Genomic DNA, 20,180 nt, shown 5'->3' on the forward strand with positions numbered 1-20,180 from the left:
CCGATCCTGGGCAGAATCACATATAAACAGTTCCAGATGTGGCAAGCCTAGATGTCTGTGACTCAGTTACTTGGCCCTGGCCTGCTGACAGGAAGCTTTCTGTCTCGTGACACCATAGGGTGGGGGCCACAGAGTTGCTTCTGGGAACTTACCCTCCTCTGGAAACAGAGGCTCCTTTAGGGATCCCCAAAATCCCAGCTTTGTTTCTTATAACAAGGCAGACTTCAGGCTGCCTTCCCTGTCTGGAGCTCTTGGCATGCAGTGTGTATGTGTGCGCGTGTGTGCGAGTGTTCACTCCCTGCTCATGGCCTTTCCGCCATGTCTGTGTGGTGCAGAATATCCCCCAGTGAGCTGTTGTCATCTACAACCATTCTTAGGTTAGTTACACAGTGTCCCTGCTCTGTGCTGGACACTCAGCTTCCTCATCTGAGCAGACAGAAGGAAAAGTGCCCCCCCCCAAAAAAAAAAAAAAGCTGGGCAGTGGTGGCGCACACCTTTAATCCCAGCACTTGGGAGGCAGAAGCAGACAGATTTCTGAGTTCGAGGCCAGCCTGGTCTACAGAGTGAGTTCCAGGACAGCCAGGGCTACACAGAGAAACCGTGTCTTGAAAACCAAAACAAGAAGAAGAAGGTAAAGTGTCACAGGCCTATTGTTATGTCTCCTGGGAGGCAGGAGGAACACAACTTCATGGAAGGCCTGTCTCAAAAGCAGGAGGAGGAGGAGTGTTGCCTGCACAGCCAGCATTGTGCTTGCCTGAGAGAGGCCCTGGGTTCTGTTCCCAGCTTGGGTCGCTAGAGTGCTTGTCAGGCATGCATGGAGTAGCAAAGCCACTGACACTCCTGTGACAGTGGTGCCCAGGCATCAGTTTCCCAGTCCTGGCGTCTGAAATAGCCTCCTGCGCTCCAGTCTCCCTTCCTGTGAGTGGGATTGCCACCATAACTCACATAATGGGGAGGGCCACCTGGGAAGGCATGAAGTTAGGGCTGTGAGGTCTGAGTGACCACTGCATGTGTGTTCTCTGGATCAAAAACAAAGCTGACAGCCTGTCTGGCAACTGCTGGACCAGCCAGGTAGTAGGCAGTTGTCATTGCATCTGTAGTAGGGTGGCATGAGGTCAGCCCTGAGGGACCTTCTGCATATAGACCTAGGAAGGCCAGGAGGGGGCAGTACAGGGTGTAGGGACAAGAACAGTCTGGACTGGGTCCGTCTGTACACAGGTCCCGGGATGAGAGAGAATGTTAAGGGAACGTTTGACCAAAAAAACAAAAACAGCACCTGGGAGACAGAGGCAGGCGAATTTCTGAGTTCGAGGCCAGCCTGGTCTACAGAGTGAGTTCCAGGACAGCCAGGGCTACACAGAGAAACCCTGTCTCCAAAAAAAACAAAAAACAAACAAACAAAAACCAACAAGGGAACATTTGAGTAAATGTGGGGTGACAGAGCTTTCAGCACACCAAGTGCCTGGTGTTGGCAGTGGCTGTCAGTTTGTTGCTGGCTCTGCCCTGGCCGCCCAGGTGAGACCCCTGCCCTCTCTCCTCAGGAGAAAGAAAAGAAATACATGCTGCCACTGGACAACCTCAAGATCCGGGACGTGGAAAAGGGCTTCATGTCCAACAAGCACGTGTTTGCCATCTTCAACACAGAGCAGAGGTGAGGAAGAGCCTAGCAGACCCTTTGCCAGGGTCTCGCCTAGCACAGAGCTGTCCCAGGGACATTCCTGTGTGGTGTGGGCAGAGCAACATGGACAAACAACTGAAATGGATGCAGTAAGCATGAGGGCCTCAGTGCAACCCTCACACACACAATCCTCACACACATACAACCCTCACACACACATAACCCTCACACAAACACACAACCCTCACACACATAATCCTCACAAAAACACAGTCTTCACACACACAGTCCTCACACAAACGCACAGCCCTCACACATACAACCCTCACACAAACACACAATCCTCACACAAACACACAACCCTCACACATACAACCTTCACACACACAGTACAAGGAAAAGCCTGGCACAGTTCTGGGGAGGCAGAAAGCGGGATCCTCGGTGCTCGCTAACCCTGCTGACCCGTCTAGGCAAGTCTGTGAGCTTCGAGCCAGTGAGACAGACCCTGTCTAAAAGAGTGAGGTGCACAGATAAAGTGAGGAAGGGCGCCTGGTGCTGACCTCTGACCTCTGCACGCACATACACCCGTGCACTTACTCAGGGCTCGACAGTGCAGACAGTGTAGGCTGAGTCTATTTCTGCTGCTATAGGAAATTCTGGTAGACATTGTTGCTGTGGTCTTCCTTACAAACACCTCAGTGTCTCCACACCTCAGTGGGCGATCCAAAGCCAGAGCTGTACTGTGTGCAGTACTTGGTGCTATAATATACCTGGCAGACACACCCAGAAACCTTTTAACAAACTGGGGAAGGCACTAGAACCACCTTCGTACCCAGATCAGGCAGAGAGCCCCCAGAGCCCATGGTCTTAGTGGCCAGTCAAGTCCCTCTACCACTCACTCCAGGAATGTCTACAAGGACTTACGACAGATTGAACTGGCTTGTGACTCCCAGGAAGACGTGGACAGCTGGAAGGCTTCATTCCTACGCGCTGGGGTCTACCCAGAGAAGGACCAGGTGAGGGGGTTCCTGTGCACTGGGGTCTACCCAGAAAAGGAAAAGATGAAGGGACACCTTTCCTGCTGTCCCTGCATGAAGGAAGGGACCCGTGATTTCTAGGCCAAGCGTGTCAAGTCAGCTTTTCTTTGCTATGGTAAACACCACCTATCTATGGAGATGGCTTAGGTGATAGCATGAGGCCTGAATGTTAGCCCTAGAACTCAGTCAGGAGCTGTGTGTAGTGGTACACACTGGGGCTCAGGAGCTAGCCAGCCATAGCACAGCAGAGATCACCAGGTCCTAGTGCGAGGCCCCGTCTCAAAAGTAAATCTAAAAGAACACTAATAACAAGCCAGACACAACAAATAGCGTATGTGCCTATAGCTGTTGCAGAGTCTGGCAAAGTGGACACACTTGGGGTGAAAGGGGGAGTATGGATCCCTAACGCCCAGACAGCCCAGACAGCCTAGAAAAACCTACAAACTCCAGATTCAGTGAGAGTCCCTGTCTCAAAATGTATTGTGTTTTGTTTTTAGGCTGTGTCTCTCTGTGTGTCTCTGACTGGCCTATAGTTTATTATGTAGACCAGGCTGGCCTTAAACTCAGAGAGATCTATCTGCTCCTGCCTGCTGAATGCTACAAAGGCCTGGGCCACCACGCCTGGGATAAAATGTAATTTTTAAAATGTAATAACAGGTTCTAGCATGTTGATGCACACCTTTAATCCCATTTCAAGACCAGCTTTGACTCTATAGTGAGCTCTAGGATAGCCAGGGCTATGTAGAACCTGTCATTCATTCATAGACAGACAGACAGACAGACGGAGTAAATATAAAAGTTGTGAGGCACTGAGTTGGGATAGACTACTTGCACACAGCGTGTAAGGATAATATGCACATAAGGTACACACATGAAACACAAATGAATAAATACCTGCTACATAGCCAAGGGAAAGAAATGTTCAATTTAGCTCCCAATTTTAGAGGGCTCAGTCCATGGCTGCATGGTCCCATGTGCGTAGGCTGTCTCTCATGGCAGTGGTATTGAGGTGCGGAAGCGAGAAGCAGAGGGGAAGGCATGAAAGGGCTGGGGCCAAGGTATCCCTGGGGATACACACCTAGTGGCCTACTTCCCCCAGCCTGAAGTTTTCAGAGCTTCACAAGTAACAGTAGTATGGTTCTAAAAGGACAGCTTTGCAGATAAAAGTCATGGCTACTCCTCCAAAGGACCCAAGTTCAGTCCCCACCACCCACATGACAGTTCACAGCTGTCTGTAACTCCAGTTCCGGATGATCTTCTGGCCTCTGGACACCTGCACACACACACACTGCATATACACATACCATACCAGTGTACACATAAAATTAAATCAAAAGTACAGTACTGTCAGCTGAGACTCAAGGGACTAACACCTGAGCCCTAGGGACATCCCATATTCAAACCATAGCAGCATACTTCAGACCTCAGAGGGCACCAAGCTGGTACCCACTGAATCAAGCGAAGCGGAGGAGGCATGGGTTGTCATCAGGGTCCAGAAGTTCTCCAGAAGGGGTTCTCCATGGTGAGGACGGCAAGTGCACTTAGGGTTCATCCACCTTGTTGTCTTTTCCCTCTTGTCCTTGGGGTGAAGTCACTACAGACCCTGGCCATCCAAAGGGAGGCTGTGTTCTCATCCCCCGGCTCTAACCAGTGTTACCCCAGCGCAGACTACAAGGTCTAACAGGGCCATCTGGAACACACTCAAGCGGGGCATTTGTCAGCAGGGTAGGCACAGCACAGTGAACCATCACCCTCTGTGTCCTCTGCAGGCAGAGAATGAGGATGGAGCACAAGAGAACACCTTCTCCATGGACCCGCAGCTGGAGCGACAGGTCGAGACCATTCGTAACCTGGTGGACTCGTATGTGGCCATCATCAACAAGTCCATCCGTGACCTTATGCCAAAGACCATCATGCACCTCATGATCAACAATGTGAGTGACAGCTTCCAAGTCACCAAAGGTCCTAGCCACATGCCAGTCAGCCAGCACCAGCAGGTGGAAGCAAGAGAGTCACAAGTCCACCCTCCTCCTCAGATACTCAGCTGCTGTAGGGGGCTTTCACTGTGTGAGACCTTGTCTCAGCAATGACAACTGGGGAAGGGAGGGACCGGAGGGGGGGAGTCAGAAGGTAAAGGTGTGTGTGCACTTGTGCACACACACACACACACACAGTCAATACATACTGTTAACTTAAAAGCAAACCTAATTTTAAAATTCTGTGCAAAATTAGAACAAGTTGGTTTGTTTAGTAGCTTTTTGGTTTTTTGGTGTGTTGGTGGGTTGGTTGGTTGGTTGGTGTGTTGGTGTGTTGATTGGTGTGTTGGTTGGTTGGTTGGTGTGTTGGGTTGGTTGGTGTGTTGGTGGGTTGGTTGGTTGGTTGGTGTGTTGGTGGGTTGGTTGGTTGGTTGGTATGTTGGTTGGTGTGTTGGTGGGTTTGTTGGTGTGTTGGTTGGTGTGTTGGTGTGTTGGTTGGTGTGTTGGTGGGTTGGTGTGTTGGTGGGTTGGTTGGTTGGTTGGTGGGTTGGTTGGTGTGTTGGTGTGTTGGTTGGTGGGTTGGTGTGTTGGTGTGTTGGTTGGTGTGTTGGTGTGTTGGTGGGTTGGTTGGTGTGTTAGTTGGTTGGTTGGTGGGTTGGTTGGTGTGTTGGTGGGTTGGTTGGTGTGTTGGTGTGTTGGTTGGTGTGTTGGTGTGTTGGTTGGTGTGTTGGTGGGTTGGTTGGTGTGTTGGTGTGTTGGTATGTTGGTTGGTGTGTTGGTGGGATTGTTGGTGTGTTGGTGTGTTGGTTGGTGTGTTGGTGTGTTGGTTGGTGTGTTGGTGTGTTGGTGGGTTGGTTGGTGTGTTGGTTGGTTGGTTGGTGGGTTGGTTGGTGTGTTGGTGGGTTGGTTGGTTGGTTGGTGTGTTGGTGGGTTGGTTGGTGTGTTGGTGGGTTGGTTGGTGGGTTGGTTGGTGGGTTGGTTGGTGTGTTGGTGGGTTGGTTGGTTGGTTGGTGTGTTGGTGTGTTGGTGGTTTGATTGGTGGGTTGGTTGGTGTGTTGGTGGGTTGGTTGGTGTGTTGGTGTGTTGTTGGGTTGGTTGGTGTGTTGGTGGGTTGGTTGTTGGGTTGGTTGGTGTGTTGGTGGGTTGGTTGTTGGGTTGGTTGGTGTGTTGGTTGGTTGGTGGGTTGGTTGGTTGGTTTTTGTGGTGTTGGAGATTGAACCCAAGGCATGGTGATTCTTAGGCAAGCACTGAATGACTGAGCACCTCAGCTCCTTCCCTGGGAGATTCTAGGCAGAGGCTTTACAGCTAAACTTGACTCTCACTCAGTCTGTGATGGATGCTTTCCCAATATCAACAGGCTTCTGAGTTATTGGCTAATATAGGGGTCTGACCTTTCCTTCCCACCACTGTCCTCAGACAAAGGCCTTCATCCACCATGAGCTGCTGGCCTACCTGTATTCATCAGCAGACCAGAGCAGCCTCATGGAAGAGTCAGCGGAGCAGGCTCAGAGGCGGGACGACATGCTGCGCATGTACCACGCACTAAAGGAGGCCCTCAACATCATTGGGGACATCAGCACCAGCACCGTGTCCACACCCGTGCCCCCACCTGTCGATGACACGTGGCTCCAGAACACCAGCGGCCACAGGTCTGGACAGCAGTTTGTCCCCCAATGTGCATATACAAGTTCAAGTCCCACCCTTCCTATTCCTTCTGTCCCATTAGGAAATAGGTCACAGCTGAAGTTTGGAAAGGGACAAGAGTCTTAAGTGAATAGCACAACACCTGTTCTGCTTAAAGCCACAGGGGAGCCATGGCTTCCAAGTGCCAACCTGAGTTAGATCTCTGGAGGAGGAAACCGCACACCCCAATTCTCCACCAACTCTCACATCTTCTAGTGCTTTCTCCGTGGGTCCAAATAGAAAACAAAAGCAAGAAGCCCAGGAGACAGTTACCCGAGCTTGGCCTCTTAGAACGTAGAGAAGGTACAGAACACGTTTTAGAAGGCCTGTAGAACCTAGAACTCCATTGGCCTCAAGATGGGAAAGATGGGCCAGAGACACTAGGGTAGTCACAGTCCAAGTGCTAAAGTGGCAGTCAAGGGGATGTCAGTACAGGGGACCCACCACAGGGCCCTGTGGAGCCCTCAGGGAGAGGAAGAGTCAGGTCCCCAGGTCCAGTGGGGAACAGGGCAGGCAGCTATGTAGAGGCAGAGGTGACACATCAGGACTGGGGCTGAGCTCTGAGTGCATCAGAAGGCCAAGTGCAGTCTGCACACCTGCCCCTTGGAGGTTTACTGTCAGGTACACAGGAGCCCCAGCAACATGGAATGGTGTGGCTCAGGTTGGTGGGTGCCTCTACCCTCACCTCAGTCACTTGTGGTAGATGTTCACAATATCCTTCCTCCAGATTACAGCCTTTCCTTCCTCCACAGCCCCACTCCACAGCGCCGACCTGTGTCCAGTGTGCACCCACCAGGCCGGCCACCTGCAGTGCGGGGTCCTACACCGGGGCCTCCCCTGATTCCTATGCCTGTGGGGGCCACATCCTCCTTCTCAGCACCCCCCATCCCATCCCGGCCTGGACCACAGAGTGTGTTTGCCAACAACGACCCCTTCTCTGCGCCACCTCAGATACCATCTCGGCCAGCACGGATTCCCCCTGGTATCCCTCCAGGAGTGCCCAGGTAAGGCCCACGACCTGCATTCTAGGCTCCCTTTGTGGTGACTTTAACCTTTCCCCCCTTCTGATGGCTTATAATGTAGCCCCAACAGGACATAGAACAGCACAGGCATCCCTGCTTGTGTCCTGAGACACTGAGCTCCAAAGGGGCCAACCCCTGCTCAGCCAGTGCTGATGCCAGGGTCCCTGCCTGTCCTCTAAGCAGCAGGTGACATGTCTCACTAGCCCTGGGCACCATACCACTGTTGACCCTGCTGAAGTCAGCAATGCCTGGTGAGCCAGGTTCTGGTCTCCACTTCTGAGATCAGAGAAGCAGGCAAGATGGTACAAGTGCTTGCTACCAAGCCTGATGACTTCAGTCTCCAGGACCCACCCTCTGATGGAGGGAGAGGACTAGCTCTTCCCAAGGCTGAGAACTTGCCTATAAAAACCCAAGCAAACTAGTGACATGGGGATACTAGGAAAATATCTGGACTTGACATAGTCCCTTGTACCCCCAATCTGGGAGCCCCTCAGGTGGGCTGGAAGGGCTGGGTCCCCATCCTCACCTTGCTTCTGCCCTCACTACCCTCCACCTCCCCATATCTTTACTTTCTTTGCAGCAGAAGAGCGCCCGCTGCGCCCAGCCGGCCCACCATTATCCGCCCAGCCGAGCCGTCCCTGCTCGACTAGGCTGCAGGGGGCAATGTTCTGGGGGGGGTCCTCGTGCACCCACAGTGTAGGACAGCTTTGGTGGTCTGGGCCCTGCTACTGCCCTCCATGCTGGGACTAGGCTCCCCGTGGGCAAGCCCTGCCCTTTCCTTCCTGGCCCTAGTGGACATGACACTGAAGGGAGAGGATGAGGAGGAGTCCCACAGCACAGCACAGCACATGGGGGCTTTGCACTTTGGGATGAGGAGCTCTGGCTAGCAGAACAGGAACTGCATCCTTGGGACCATCTGGAAAAAAAGGTCCAGGCTAGTGTAGGGGACTCTTCGGGAGCTCCTCCAGAGCCTCTGTTCTTTCTGGGGTACAGGACCTGCCCACCTTTCCTAAGGACTCCTCAGGAGTGAGCCAGGCCCAGCAGGTCCAGCGCTGACCCCCCACCTGGCTCAAGTTGTATATATATATAGCTTCTTTGGCCATATTAACCACACAACCTGACCCAGCCCAGGCTCCACACCCAGAGGGGCCTTTGTGCCTTCCTCAGGCCTGGAGTGCCTCAGCTCTGGCCACCCTCACTCTCCTTAGCCCCGGCTGTGGTTTGGGCTGTATGAACTGGGGAGACATCAGAGGCCTCTTGGCTCCCAACCAGATGTCCCCACAGGGTGGGCCCTAGGTGCCTCTGCAGCCTCGGCTCCCACCGCCTGGATTGACCACTGTTAAGTGCCTGCCTCTGTATATCCTATTAATAAACTAAAATAAAGGGAAGCCCTTCTGATGGCTACGTGTGTGGGCCTTTTGTGTGTGTCCCAGCTCAGGAGATTGAGCACCCCCTCATGAGGCTGCCCACACTCACTCATTTACACGCGTGAGTCTTGTGTCATCTGTTCTGAGCAGCCCCTCTTGTCCCCATCCGTACCAGGCCTCACACACAGTGCTCATGAGAAGCAGGAATTCTATCCACCTCCGAGCGATGCTGTGGCCAAGCCCTCCTCCCAGCCCCGCCAGCCACGGGGACCAGGGGACTCCGTTCATTCAGCTGTGGTTTATGGTCTTTTTCTTTCGTGCCAGGCGACCACCTCCATTGGCTCCTGCCCGACCTTTCTTCTGAGCTTCGTGGGAGTGTCCCCCCTTCCTGGCTGCCCTGGCTTGAGGCTAGGTCTGTCCCAAGCTGACATCCCAGTCACCAGGCACTATTAACTTTCTGACCATAATTTATTGACTCCAGTGCCCAGGACAAATGCCCTCTGTTCCTTGAGGCTCATAGGCCAGCCTTCTCTGAGGCCCTGCACCCAGAGAGAAGGAAGGGGCCTCTCCCAAACCACCTACTAGCTGGCTCCCCTCTGGGCCAAGGAGCCAGGGTTCCTTCCTTTCAAATAAAAGTGACTGTCCTGGCAAGAACTCTGCAGATGTGTCTCCTTCCCAGACCCTAGTGAAGTAGGCTGACCCCAGGAGGAGAGCAGAGACATTGCAGTTGGGGTGTCTAGTTGGGAGGGTGGGGCAGCACCACAGCTTCACCCCATCCTAATGGCTGCAAGACTGAAGCTAAGGCACGATTTCAGGAGAAAGCCAGGGCATCCAAGAGCAGTGTGTCCCCACACTGCAGTGCCCAACACTTCCACCCTCCAAAGAACAGGCACAGTCGCTGAGCCCTCCCCCTTCCAAGGGGTCTGTGAGCCATTGGCACTCCCTGATCACTGAGGAAGGGAGACACATGGGGCCACTGCTAAGGACCCAACTATGTAGTGTCTCATCTGAGTCTGGGAGGTGTCCAGCAAGTCACACACCCGCTGCCCTCCGCTGTTTCCCTCATCCTCTGTGGCAGGGGCTACGTGGGTACAGGGCGCTTGTCATGGAAGAAGCGCTTCAGTGTGCAGACTTGCAGGACAGCCACCAGCAGCAGCACAGCCACATTGGCAGCTGACCAGAAGTTGACCCGCTCAAGGTTGTCTTCTTGAAGATTTCGATCACGAGCCTCAAAGGCTCGGAGCAGAGTGAGCATCTGGATGCTCCGTTCCAGCCGGGTCCTCATGGTCTCTATGGATTCCTGCCAGGGCACAGAGGAACGGATGGGTCAGGCTGCTTAAGTCAGAGTGCCTACCTACCCCACCGTTCACCTGCCTCCTCACGTCTTCTCTAGAAACTGAGGGGTTTTCCCTTTGGTGTTTGGGTTTTTTTTTGGGGGGGGGGGTGAGACTTTTCTTTTTAAGAGGGATTGGGGCACACGTGCATGGCAGATGACCCCAGGTAGCCAGGCTTGGTGCAGTTGCCTTTGCCTATCAAGCCACTTCACCAAACTCTGCTAGTCTGTGCAAGCCAAGGATGACCTTGAACTTGTGATCCTCAGGACCAAGAGCAACCCATATCCAGTCTGTGCAGTGCTGGGTGTGGGGGCTCAGGTGTGGGAGCATCCTAGGTAAATGCTCTGCCACCTGAATTATTCCCGGCCCTTTCGGTTGGTTTTGTGAGATGGGAACTTGCTATGTAAATGAGGTTGGTCTTGAACTCACTGGAATCTTGCCTCAGCCTCCTCAGAACTGGGATTCTAAGCAAGCACCATCATACCCAGCTCACCTTGATGTCTTCCATTTTGACATCAAGCATCTCTTCTGGCTCCACAGCCTCGGCCCAACCTTCTACCTCCTCCTCATCTTGGAAGCTGTCAAAGATGAGCTCAAAGAACACAAGCTTTTCTGAGATGGTGCTGAAGGAGTTGTCAAAGCACAGCTTGTAGTCTCCGGCCTCAGTAGGCTCCACCCTGGGCAGACAGATGAGACATAGACATGACCCTGGAGTGACCAGCCAGCTGGTCTGTGGAACCAGTAGGATGGTAACCTGAGGCCACTGGGGAGCTTCAGGGCTGTAACTGAACCAAGGCAGGGCAGGACTTCACTCACGTGTGCACCCCATCAGCCTTTCGAGACTCACTGACCAACAGCACACCCTGAGGGCTCTCCAAGGTGAAGTCCACGTCCAGCCCAGCACCTCCGATCACCTGAAGAGCAGGTAAGAATTGGGGAACCGTCAGCTTTGTGCAAGCCTATCTGCCACAGAAAGCCTGGGTTAAACTGAACCGGGAAAGACCCATGTAAGACCACCAAGAGCCTATCTTTAAGAAGAAAAAAACAACAACCACAAATCCCAGGTATTTGCTTGAGATAGAGGAGTAGCGCTTGTGGCGGGAGATTGGTCAGAGCTGCACTTCTACCATAGAGTTGGGAAACTCGGGTCATCGTAATTTAGCAGCAAGCGGTTTGTTTGTTTGTTTGTTTTTTACCCAGCAAGCTATTTGGATTCCCCCAAGGGCCTATCTGAAGACCAGCATCCACACCTACAAGGTTCCTTCCCAGTCAGTCCCTAAGATGCATCCACGTGAGGTCTTTTATCAACCACCCTGCCAACCCCCTTGAGTAGTCTAAGGTGGCTGTCTACCTGACCGCTAACTTAATCGTAACCTACCCAACAGCCGCCAGGAACTTCCCTAGAACCCAACCCAAAGAGCTCTGAGCAGAGAATGCCCCTTCTCCCCAAGACTATTAGCGGTCTGGCCACACCCCCGCCCCGCCCCTCTCGCCTGTTGGCCACGCCCCCAGCCCTGCTCTATTCCTAGCCCGGGACCCTCTCTCTCACCTGGTACTCGGTCTCAAGACTAGCATTGGCCGGCGCGGACTGATAGAAACACTGCTTCCTCCCGGCGGGAAGCAGAAATGTGAACTCGCCGTCCTGGATGGGCGGCGGCCCCGCCTCTCCCACTCCTACTGCTGGCAGGAGTAGCCACAGGGCCAGTGCTACGGCCGCGCCGGCCGCCATCATCCGGGTCACCCTCTACTCACGGGGCGTGGACCCTTTAAGGATTTGTCCTGCCCACCTCTTATTTCGGCAAAGCTCATTGGCTTCGGCTTCTGTTCGACCCCAAAGCCGCGGAATGCTGACTGAAGGGCCCCAGGGAGGGGAGCTGCCCTGGTAATTGCCTAATCTGCTAGAAAGCATACTAACGCTACTGCGAACTGCGTGAAACCTACCCAAGTCTGATATCAACCACTGCATTTGGTGGGGGAACTGACAAACCTAAAAATGGTGAAGCACTTCTTTACAGGCAACAATTAAGATGACTAAACGGGGAGGTTTGCAGGTCCTCCCGTGGCACCGCCCGCTGTTTCAAGGTGCGCTTTGCCCATTGGTCAATCAAGTGTAGGCGTAGCCCTCCGAGGACCGCGGCTGTGTTGGAATCTGATCTCAACTTGTGTGAAGGGTGCGTACGGCAGATATGCCAGGTGCTAGTATTCCAATATTGGAGTTCTGGCGATGTTAGTTCAGTGAGCATGCCCCCCCCCCCCGACTGCTTTTCCTTTACACCTTATACCATCCCCAATAAAGGATTTGGTCTCTTAAGTAGGGGGTGGTGGAATGTTTGTTGGTGAGTAGAATACTGCCTCGCCCTGCATACAATACATCTCAAACCTTCGGGTCAGCAGGTCCACGTGCATCTGTGCTGACACATGCAGTATTCCAGTACTTGGAAGTCTGAGTCGGGACGTGGAAGGAGTTCGAGGCCATCCTCTCGAACTGGTATGGAACTACATAGTTCCAGACCAGCAAAAAATCAAGGAATCTATTTTGGGCTTTGAATGGCTCAGAGAACACAGGCGCTTGCTGCTAAACCTAATGACCTTAGTTTAATCCTCCATGTGCTACAATAGTGGAAGGTCAGAATTGACTCCTGCAATTGTCCTCTGACCTACACACACACACACACACCACTGCGTGCTTAGCTCTTGTCCACTTGACAAACTAATCTGGCAAGTTGAGTCTCACTTGAGGAATTGCCTGTTGGGCATTTTCGACATTGCTAACTGATGCTGGAAGACCCAGCCCACTGTAGATGGTACCTTTCCTAGACAGGTGGGGATGAGCTATATAAGAAAAGTAGTTTGAGCCGGGCGTGGTGGCGCACGCCTTTAATCCCAGCACTCAGGAGGCAGAGACGGGTGGATTTCTGAGTTCGAGGCCAGCCTGGTCTACAGAGTGAGTGCCAGGACACAGGACAGCCAGGGATACACAGAGAAACCCTGTCTCGGGGGAAAAAGAAAAAGAAAGAAAGAAAGAGAAACAAACCTCAAAAGAATAAAGGTAATTTACAGCAACCAACATCAGACTAAACAGAACTCAGAACATTTCCACAATCAGGAATAAAACAAGATGTCCACGCCCCATATCTGTTTAATATAGTACTTGAAGTCTTTTTTTTTTTTTTTAAACAGTTTCTCTTTGTAGCCCTGGCTATCCTGGAACTCTAGACCAGGCTGGCCTTGAACTCATGGAAATCTGCCTGCCTCTCTCCCAAGTACTGGAATTAAAAGCATGTGCCACCACCTCTCAGTAGTAATCCTTGATGTCTTAGCTAGAGTAAAAAGATACCAGAAGGAGACCAAATGGACACAAATAGGAAAGGAAATAGACAAAGTTTCTATTTGCAGATACTGTGACTTTATGCATAAAAGACTCTTAAAAACCCCACCAGGAAACTTGAGGTGAGAAACACTTGCAGCAAAGTAGCAGGGCACAAAATGAACAGGCAGCTGGGTGTGATGGAAAACTCAGCAGCCCAGAGTCAGGAAGGAGGATCCGAGCGCGTTTGAGATCCTCCTTGTCTACAAACTGAGTTCCAGGGCAGCCAGGGCTACACAGACAAACCCTGTCTCAAAAACCAGGAGGGAAAACCCCTTGCTCGGATGTTCACTGCTGCTCTACAATTTCTATGCTAGAAACAGAAACAGCCTACATGTCCATCAGCAGCTGACTCGCTAATGAAAATGTGGTACATTTACACAACCATATATTCCTCAGATGTCTAAAAAGAAATGAAATTCACAGATAGCTGGGTGGAGGCTAAGGTGAAGTAACCCAGACCCATAAACATTAGTATGGTGTGTGTGTGTTAGCTTTGACGCTTGCTACAATGTTTAACCCTAGAACTTAGGAGGAGGACGTGGGAGGAGAGGACAACCAAGGAAGAGGAAGTAGAAAATAAAATGTATAGTTATGGAGAGATGAGGTGGGCGACACCAGAACAGGATGGTTAAATGGAGATGAGGAGGGGTGGGTGGTAAGGGCAGAACAGACGGAGGGGCCAACACTAACGGCCACTCGAGGGTTCATATGGAAACCTGCTGCAGGAGAACCCTCTTTTTTTTTTTTTTTTTTTTTTTAAAGATTTATTTATTATATGTAAGTACACTGTAGCTGTCTTCAGACACTCCAGAAGAGGGCGCCAGATCTCGTTGCGGATGGTTGTGAGCCACCATGTGGTTGCTGGGATTTGAACTCTGGACCTTCGGAAGAGCAGTCGGGTGCTCTTACCCACTGAGCCATCTCACCAGCCCGAGAACCCTCTTAAAATATATACATGTACAAAAGAAGCCTAAATGAAATCACCAAGTCCTGGGAGACAAAGCTCCAATCAGATGTCTCACTACCAAGTAAAACCTGCAGTGCTAAAAATCAGTTACAGCAGCCGGGCGTGGTGGCGCACGCCTTTAATCCCAGCACTCAGGAGGCAGAGGCAGGCGGATTTCTGAGTTCGAGGCCAGCCTGGTCTACAAAGTGAGTTCCAGGACAGCCAGGACTACACAGAGAAACCCTGTCTCGAAAAAAAAAAAAAAAATCAGTTACAGCTGCTTGAGTTGTTGGCCAGAGGAAGCCCTGTGTGATTGAGTCGTTGGCCAGAGGAAGCCCTGTGTGATTGAGTCGTTGGCCAGAGGAAGCCCTGTGTGATTGAGTTGTTGGCCAGAGGCAGCCCTGTGCGAGCTCCCAAACCTCAGCTCCTGTCAAGACCATCGCTTGCTCTTCACAACCGATGGTGAAGCCTTGAAGACCACGCATATCTCACTGAACATGAAGAAATCATGCTAGTGCCTACCTACTGCCCTCACCCTATTGACTGGTGCTCATGGTATTGGATGGTACTCTGCACGCTACTGGAGGGGAAGGGTGAATGCCAACTCACCTATAAACCTTTCCGTCTAAACTGTAACCTGACTGCATGATACGCTGGTACAGTCGTGCCACAGCAGTCCTAAAGAGATGTCTCCAGCAAATGCCTCCCCCTCACCTCACCCCACGGGGCCTAGAGAGCTATGTGGAAGAAGAGGCAGAGTGTTGAAGGATGCCAAGGAAATAAGGTCTCTTGGACACATCAGGACAGACACACTAACTCACAGAGGCTGAGGCAGCATGTACACGGCCTACGCAGGTTCAAGCCAGATGGGTCTTAACACTGAGAAGGGAAGTAGATACCAACCGGCACATCCCTAACTGTGGTGGTTTGAAAATGCTTGACCCAGGGAGCAGCACTATTAGGAGGTGTGGCCTCGTTGCAGGAAGTGAGTCACTGTGGGGGTGGGCTTTGGAGGTCTCCTATGCTCAGGCCCTGCCCATTGGGCAAGAGAGCTTCCTCCTAGCTGCCTGAAGATGCCAGTTTTCTCCTGGTTCCCTGTGGAACAAGATGTAGAACCCTTAGTTCCTCCAGCCCCATGCCTGCCTGGACGCTGCCATGCTTCCTGCCATGATGATAATGGACTGAACCTCTGAACCTGAACCTGCCCCAATTAAATGTCATCCTTATGAGAGTGGCTTTGGTCATGGTGTCTGTTAACAGCAGTAAAACCCTAACTAAAACACTAACCTAGGAGCTGTCTCCAAGTGTTGATTGATCACAAAGGAAAAATTTGTTTTCTCCAATAGAGTCTTACTGAGTACACAAGCCACAAGTAAGGGCAAGCCCATGCCTAGCCGCAATGGCCACACCATGAATTCAATGGGATTTTTAGAGATTTTTTTTTCTTTTTTTCTTTTCTTTTTTTCTGAGACAGGGTTTCTCTATATAGCTCTGGCTGTCCTGGAACTCACTCTGTAGACCAGGCTGATCTCAAACTCAGAAATCCGCCTGCCTCTGCCTCCCGAGTGCTGGAATTAAAGGCGTGTGCCACCATGCCCAGCTGAACCCTGTTTTCTTTTGCTATGTTTGATTCATTTTCTGCCTGGGTGTGGCTGCGCCGCACCATACCTCTCGGCAGGACAGGGTGGTTTTCGGGAGTTATCTCTGTCCTCCCACCGAGTGGCTCTGGGGATTCACTTCAGGTAGTCAGGCTTCGTGGCAAGTGGCTTTATCTCCTGAGTCATCTCACCAGCCCTACCCCCCTTTTAAGAGAACCAAGGAAAGAGGAAAAAAAATATCCATGATCCTCGGTCTGGCTTCTGTCCGCAAGCATCATGGTCCATGTTCATCTTCACAGGGCAGTACTGAGTTCCCTGTCGTAGATCCTTGGGACTGTACGCATACACCACGGCTGTCCTGAAACAGGGTCTCTTGTAGCTGAGGCCAATAAACCCCACCCTAACAAAGAATGCCAGAAACATCCTACTCCAGCATCCCAAGGGCTGCAGTTACAGATGCGAGACACCCTGACCTCCTGTATGCTACATAGGCTTCCACCTCTGATGTACAGCCCCTCCCCCAAAAACCCAACATTTTCTGGCTGATAGGATAAAGGGCTTGCCTGTAATTCCTTCTTACCAAGGACTGTCTATCTACTTCATGCTCCGAGGGTGGGTGATGGCCTTGCTTCCCCATTCCCCATTGTGACTCCCCCTACCACTGTGACTCTGTCTAAAAACCCAACAAATACAGGAAAGGACATTCACTCATGAGTTGTTAGGGAACTAGAGAGGCCATGAAACCGAAGCTGAATGTTGGTAAACTGGTGGTAATGGGAACCTGCAGTTCCAACAAACGGGAAAGGCAACAGACACTCTGGCAATTCCTCTAAATGTTACGACAGACTTAGCAGAACTTGCCATTCACACTCGTAAATAAAACTGAAAGTAGATACTAAAATACCCAGCAAATGGGAGGCAGGAGCAAGTGCATCTCTGAGGTTGAGGCCAGCCTGGTCTACAGAGCAAGTTCCAGGACCGCCAGGGCTACACAGAGAAACCCTGTCTTGAAAACAACCAACCAACCCCAGGTGTACATGTGTACATTTCAAATGGATATGAGTCACAAAGGTGGGCATCACAGATATAAGAGGCATAATCCTGGCCCTGGAGAGGCTGCTCAGGGACTAAGTACTTACCAGCTTCCCTTACAGAGGTCCTGGGGACCATTTTCAGCACCCACATGGTGACCCACAACTAATTCTAGTCCCAGGGGACCTCTCCTGAATTCTCAGGCACCACACACAGGAGGTCCACGCACATGCATGCAAGCTAAACACCATCACACATAAAATAATAAAATACGAGTTATGTGAATAAGGCCCAGCACAATAGGACTCAACCAGGATCCCTGGGAGACAAAGGTAGACCGATCTCTGAGTTTGAGGCCACTGAGGTCTGCCGAGTGAAACTCAGTCTCAAAAGAAAACAGAAAGTAGCTTAGCAATCGCAAGGCCCTGGGTTCGGTCCTCTGCTCTGGAAAAAATAAAAATAAAAAAAAAAAAAAGAAAAGAAGAAAATAAAAGAAAAGAAAAGAGAAAGTAAAGGGGGAAGAAATAGAGAAAAGAAAGATGGAACCACAATGGTGAACGAAGTGGTATCACTAACTTTCCTGTTGTTGTGAAAAAGTATCATTACCAAGGCACCGTATACAAGAAAGGCTACAGTGTTCCAGAGTTAGAGTCCATCTCACCAGAACAAACTGCAGCAGCAACAGCTGAGAGCAGACATCTGGAAACGCAGGCAGAAAGCAGAGAGTGCACATTGGGGATGCTGAGAGGCTTAGAAACCCCCGTGGTGCTTCCTCCAGGACTGCCCATGCTAATCCTTCCCAAACATTCTACCAATTTAGGAGTAAGCATGCAAATATGGGTCTATGGGACCAGTCTCACTCAAACCCCCAAAGGCTGGCAGCCACATCACAATACAAAACTGCATTCAGTCCAACTTCAAAAGTCCCCCCAAAACCTACCACAGTCTCCAGACTGCTTAAGGGGGCTGGGCCTCAGCAGCTCAGAGCACTGGACACTCTTGCAGAGGATCCAGGTTCCATTTCCAGCATTAGGTCCAGGGGATTGTGATGTACAGCGCTCATTGCCTGCCTGTGATGCACAGACAGGCATGCAGACAAAACACCCATACACAGGAAATAAAGATAGGCATTTTAAAAAAACTTTAGAAGTTCAAAGTTCAACTCTTTTTCTGAGACTCGAGGAAAACTTTTAACCCTAATCCTTTATAAGATTTTTTTTTTTTTCGTTTTTTCGAGACAGGGTTTCTCTGTAGAGCCCTGACTGTGCTGGCACTCACTTTGTAGACCAGGCTGGCCTCGAACTCAGAAATCCTCCTGCCTCTGCCTCCCGAGTGCTGGGATTAAAGGCGTGTGCCACCACGCCCGGCTTAAGATTTTTTTTTTTTTTTTTGGTTTTTCGAGACAGGGTTTCTCTGTGTAGCCCTGGCTATCCTGGAACTCACTTTGTAGACCAGGCTGGCCTCGAACTCAGAAATCCTCCTGCCTCTGCCTCCCGAGTGCTGGGATTAAAGGCGTGCGCCACCACTGCCCAGCTACTTTATAGGATTTTTAAAAAGTCAAATTACATTCATCCAAGACATGATGGCACAGGGTACATACTACCATTCCAAAAGGGACAGAAGGGACAAAAGGGAGCATGGTGGGGAAATGTGGAGCCAAACCAAGACCTAAAGCCCAGCAAGGAAGACTCCACATTCTGTAGCCTCATGTGTGGTGTCTGAGGCTTAGATGGCCCCAGCCTTCCCGCTGTGATACCTCCAACAAGCGCTTCTTTCCGGGGCTGGTGTGCCCTGTGTACCCTGTGTATGGCTCTCCTTGGCAACACAAAATTCAGGCTTCACTTTCACAGCTTCACGAAAGGCCTCTCACAGCCTCTTGCTGTTTCAGGTTCTTGCTGTCTCCTGCTGCCACTTTTTAAGTGCTGGGTCTGCAGAGGTCAGAGGATACTTTCTTATTAAAAAACCCAACCAAGCTGGGCAGAGGTGGAGCAGGCCTTTAATCCCAGCACTTGGGAGGCAGAGGCAGGTGGATTTCTGAGTTCGAGGCCAGCCTGGTCTACAGAGTGAGTTCCAGGACAGCCAGGGCTACACAGAGAAACCCTGTCTCAAAAAAAAAAAAAAAAAAAACCACAAACCCCAACCATTGGATTTTAACCAATGAAGATTCAGGAGGCAGATGCTGAGGTGAAAGCCTGCTCGCTAGTTCTGAGAGGCAGAGAAAGCACCCACTGCCCTTCATGTGCCTCGAAACCCCAGAAGGCAAAAGCTGCTTGTCATTTTCCCGTCGCCTTAAATACCTGGCAACCCAAAGCCCGCCCTTCTCTTTCCTGGGTTTTCTTGTGTTCATTCCCGGTTGGTCTGTCGGTCGGTCGGTCGGATGGTTGATGGTTGCTTGCTCTGCCTCTTGACCTAGGCTTGAGTTTATATCTAGCTCTTGGGTTAAAAGTGTGTGCTAGGCTAGGGCTGAGCCACACCACAACAGGGTTCCAGTTCACAGTCTTGGGGTTCATAGTGTGATCAAATATCCTGCAACTTTAGTTCCCTGGAACTGGAGTTACAGGCCATCGTGGGTGCTGGGAATTGAACTCAGGTCCTTTGGAAGAGCAGTCAGTGTTCTTAGCCACTAAGCCATCTCTCCATCCCCATGTTGACAGCATTAATTATCATATGCATTATGGTGTGGGGAAAGGGCAAAAATAATCAGGAAAGTACGCCAGGCATCTGGGAATCTCTTAGTATGTTTTGTTTTGTTTTTCCTAATGGGGATTTGTTGCACAGCCCAAGCTATCAGAACTATCGTTTTGCCTCAGCTTCTTCAATGCTGTGTATTACAGATTGGGACATTTGATCAATCCAGCCAAACTGACAGCTGAGATTAATCATCACCCCTGCCTTCTGCTTTGTTAGCCTCTGTCTAGCTGCCAAAGCCTGCTGAGACAGTTTCTTTTTTTTTTTTTTTTTTTTTTTTTTTTTTTGGTTTTTCAAGACAGGGTTTCTCTGTGTAGCCCTGGGGAACTCACTCTGTAGACCAGGCTGGCCTCGAACTCAGAAATCCACCTGCCTCTGCCTCCCGAGTGATGGGATCAAAGGCGTGCGCCACCACGCCAGGCTGACAGTATCTTTTTTATTTTAAAGATTTATTTACTTATTTTTTTAAGATGTATTTATGTATTATATGTAAGTACACTGTAGCTGTC

General features: G+C 51.0%; 2 protein-coding genes across 10 annotated transcripts in view; one reads left to right on the plus strand and one right to left on the minus strand.

Moving 5' to 3' along the window:
- Dnm2 (dynamin 2) overlaps positions 1–9,216 on the plus strand; it is an 82,483-nt gene extending 73,267 nt beyond the window's left edge. For 4 of the 9 annotated variants that reach the window (XM_021171775.3, XM_021171779.3, XM_021171774.3 and 1 more), the window contains 6 exons: positions 1,542–1,651; positions 2,523–2,634; positions 4,425–4,589; positions 6,048–6,280; positions 7,067–7,318; positions 7,917–8,738. In XM_021171775.3, the coding sequence (XP_021027434.1) occupies positions 1,542–1,651; positions 2,523–2,634; positions 4,425–4,589; positions 6,048–6,280; positions 7,067–7,318; positions 7,917–7,986 (942 nt within the window). In that variant the 3' untranslated portion in view covers positions 7,987–8,738. Of the gene's footprint in view, positions 1–1,541; positions 1,652–2,522; positions 2,635–4,424; positions 4,590–6,047; positions 6,281–7,066; positions 7,319–7,916; positions 8,739–9,027 lie in introns of those variants that run through there. The other 5 variants (XM_029481333.2, XM_021171782.3, XM_021171783.3 and 2 more) reach the window with 2 other exon arrangements.
- Positions 9,153–11,882, minus strand: Tmed1 (transmembrane p24 trafficking protein 1). Its single transcript, XM_021171784.2, has 4 exons — positions 11,587–11,882; positions 10,854–10,951; positions 10,531–10,714; positions 9,153–10,003 (listed from the first exon to the last, which is right to left on the minus strand). Exons 1-4 carry the CDS (start codon positions 11,767–11,769, stop codon positions 9,785–9,787), a joined length of 684 nt encoding a protein of 227 aa, XP_021027443.1. The 5' UTR covers positions 11,770–11,882; the 3' UTR covers positions 9,153–9,784.
- Positions 11,883–20,180: the final 8,298 nt, after the last annotated feature.

Source organism: Mus caroli, unplaced genomic scaffold, assembly GCF_978045245.1.
Source record: "Mus caroli unplaced genomic scaffold, Mus_caroli_1 scaffold_11, whole genome shotgun sequence".
NCBI classification, from domain to species: domain Eukaryota; kingdom Metazoa; phylum Chordata; class Mammalia; order Rodentia; family Muridae; genus Mus; species Mus caroli.

What these genes read in the sequence shown, in the direction of transcription:
- Tmed1 (XM_021171784.2), bottom strand. Translation starts at nt 11,769, where the DNA reads ATGATGGCGGCCGGCGCGGCCGTAGCACTGGCCCTGTGGCTACTCCTG. An exon ending in AAGGCTGATGGGGTGCACAC is followed by an intron (nt 10,715 to 10,853) that starts GTGAGTGAAGTC and finishes CTGTCTGCCCAG; the next exon opens with GGTGGAGCCTACTGAGGCCG. An exon ending in TCAAAATGGAAGACATCAAG is followed by an intron (nt 10,004 to 10,530) that starts GTGAGCTGGGTA and finishes GTGCCCTGGCAG; the next exon opens with GAATCCATAGAGACCATGAG.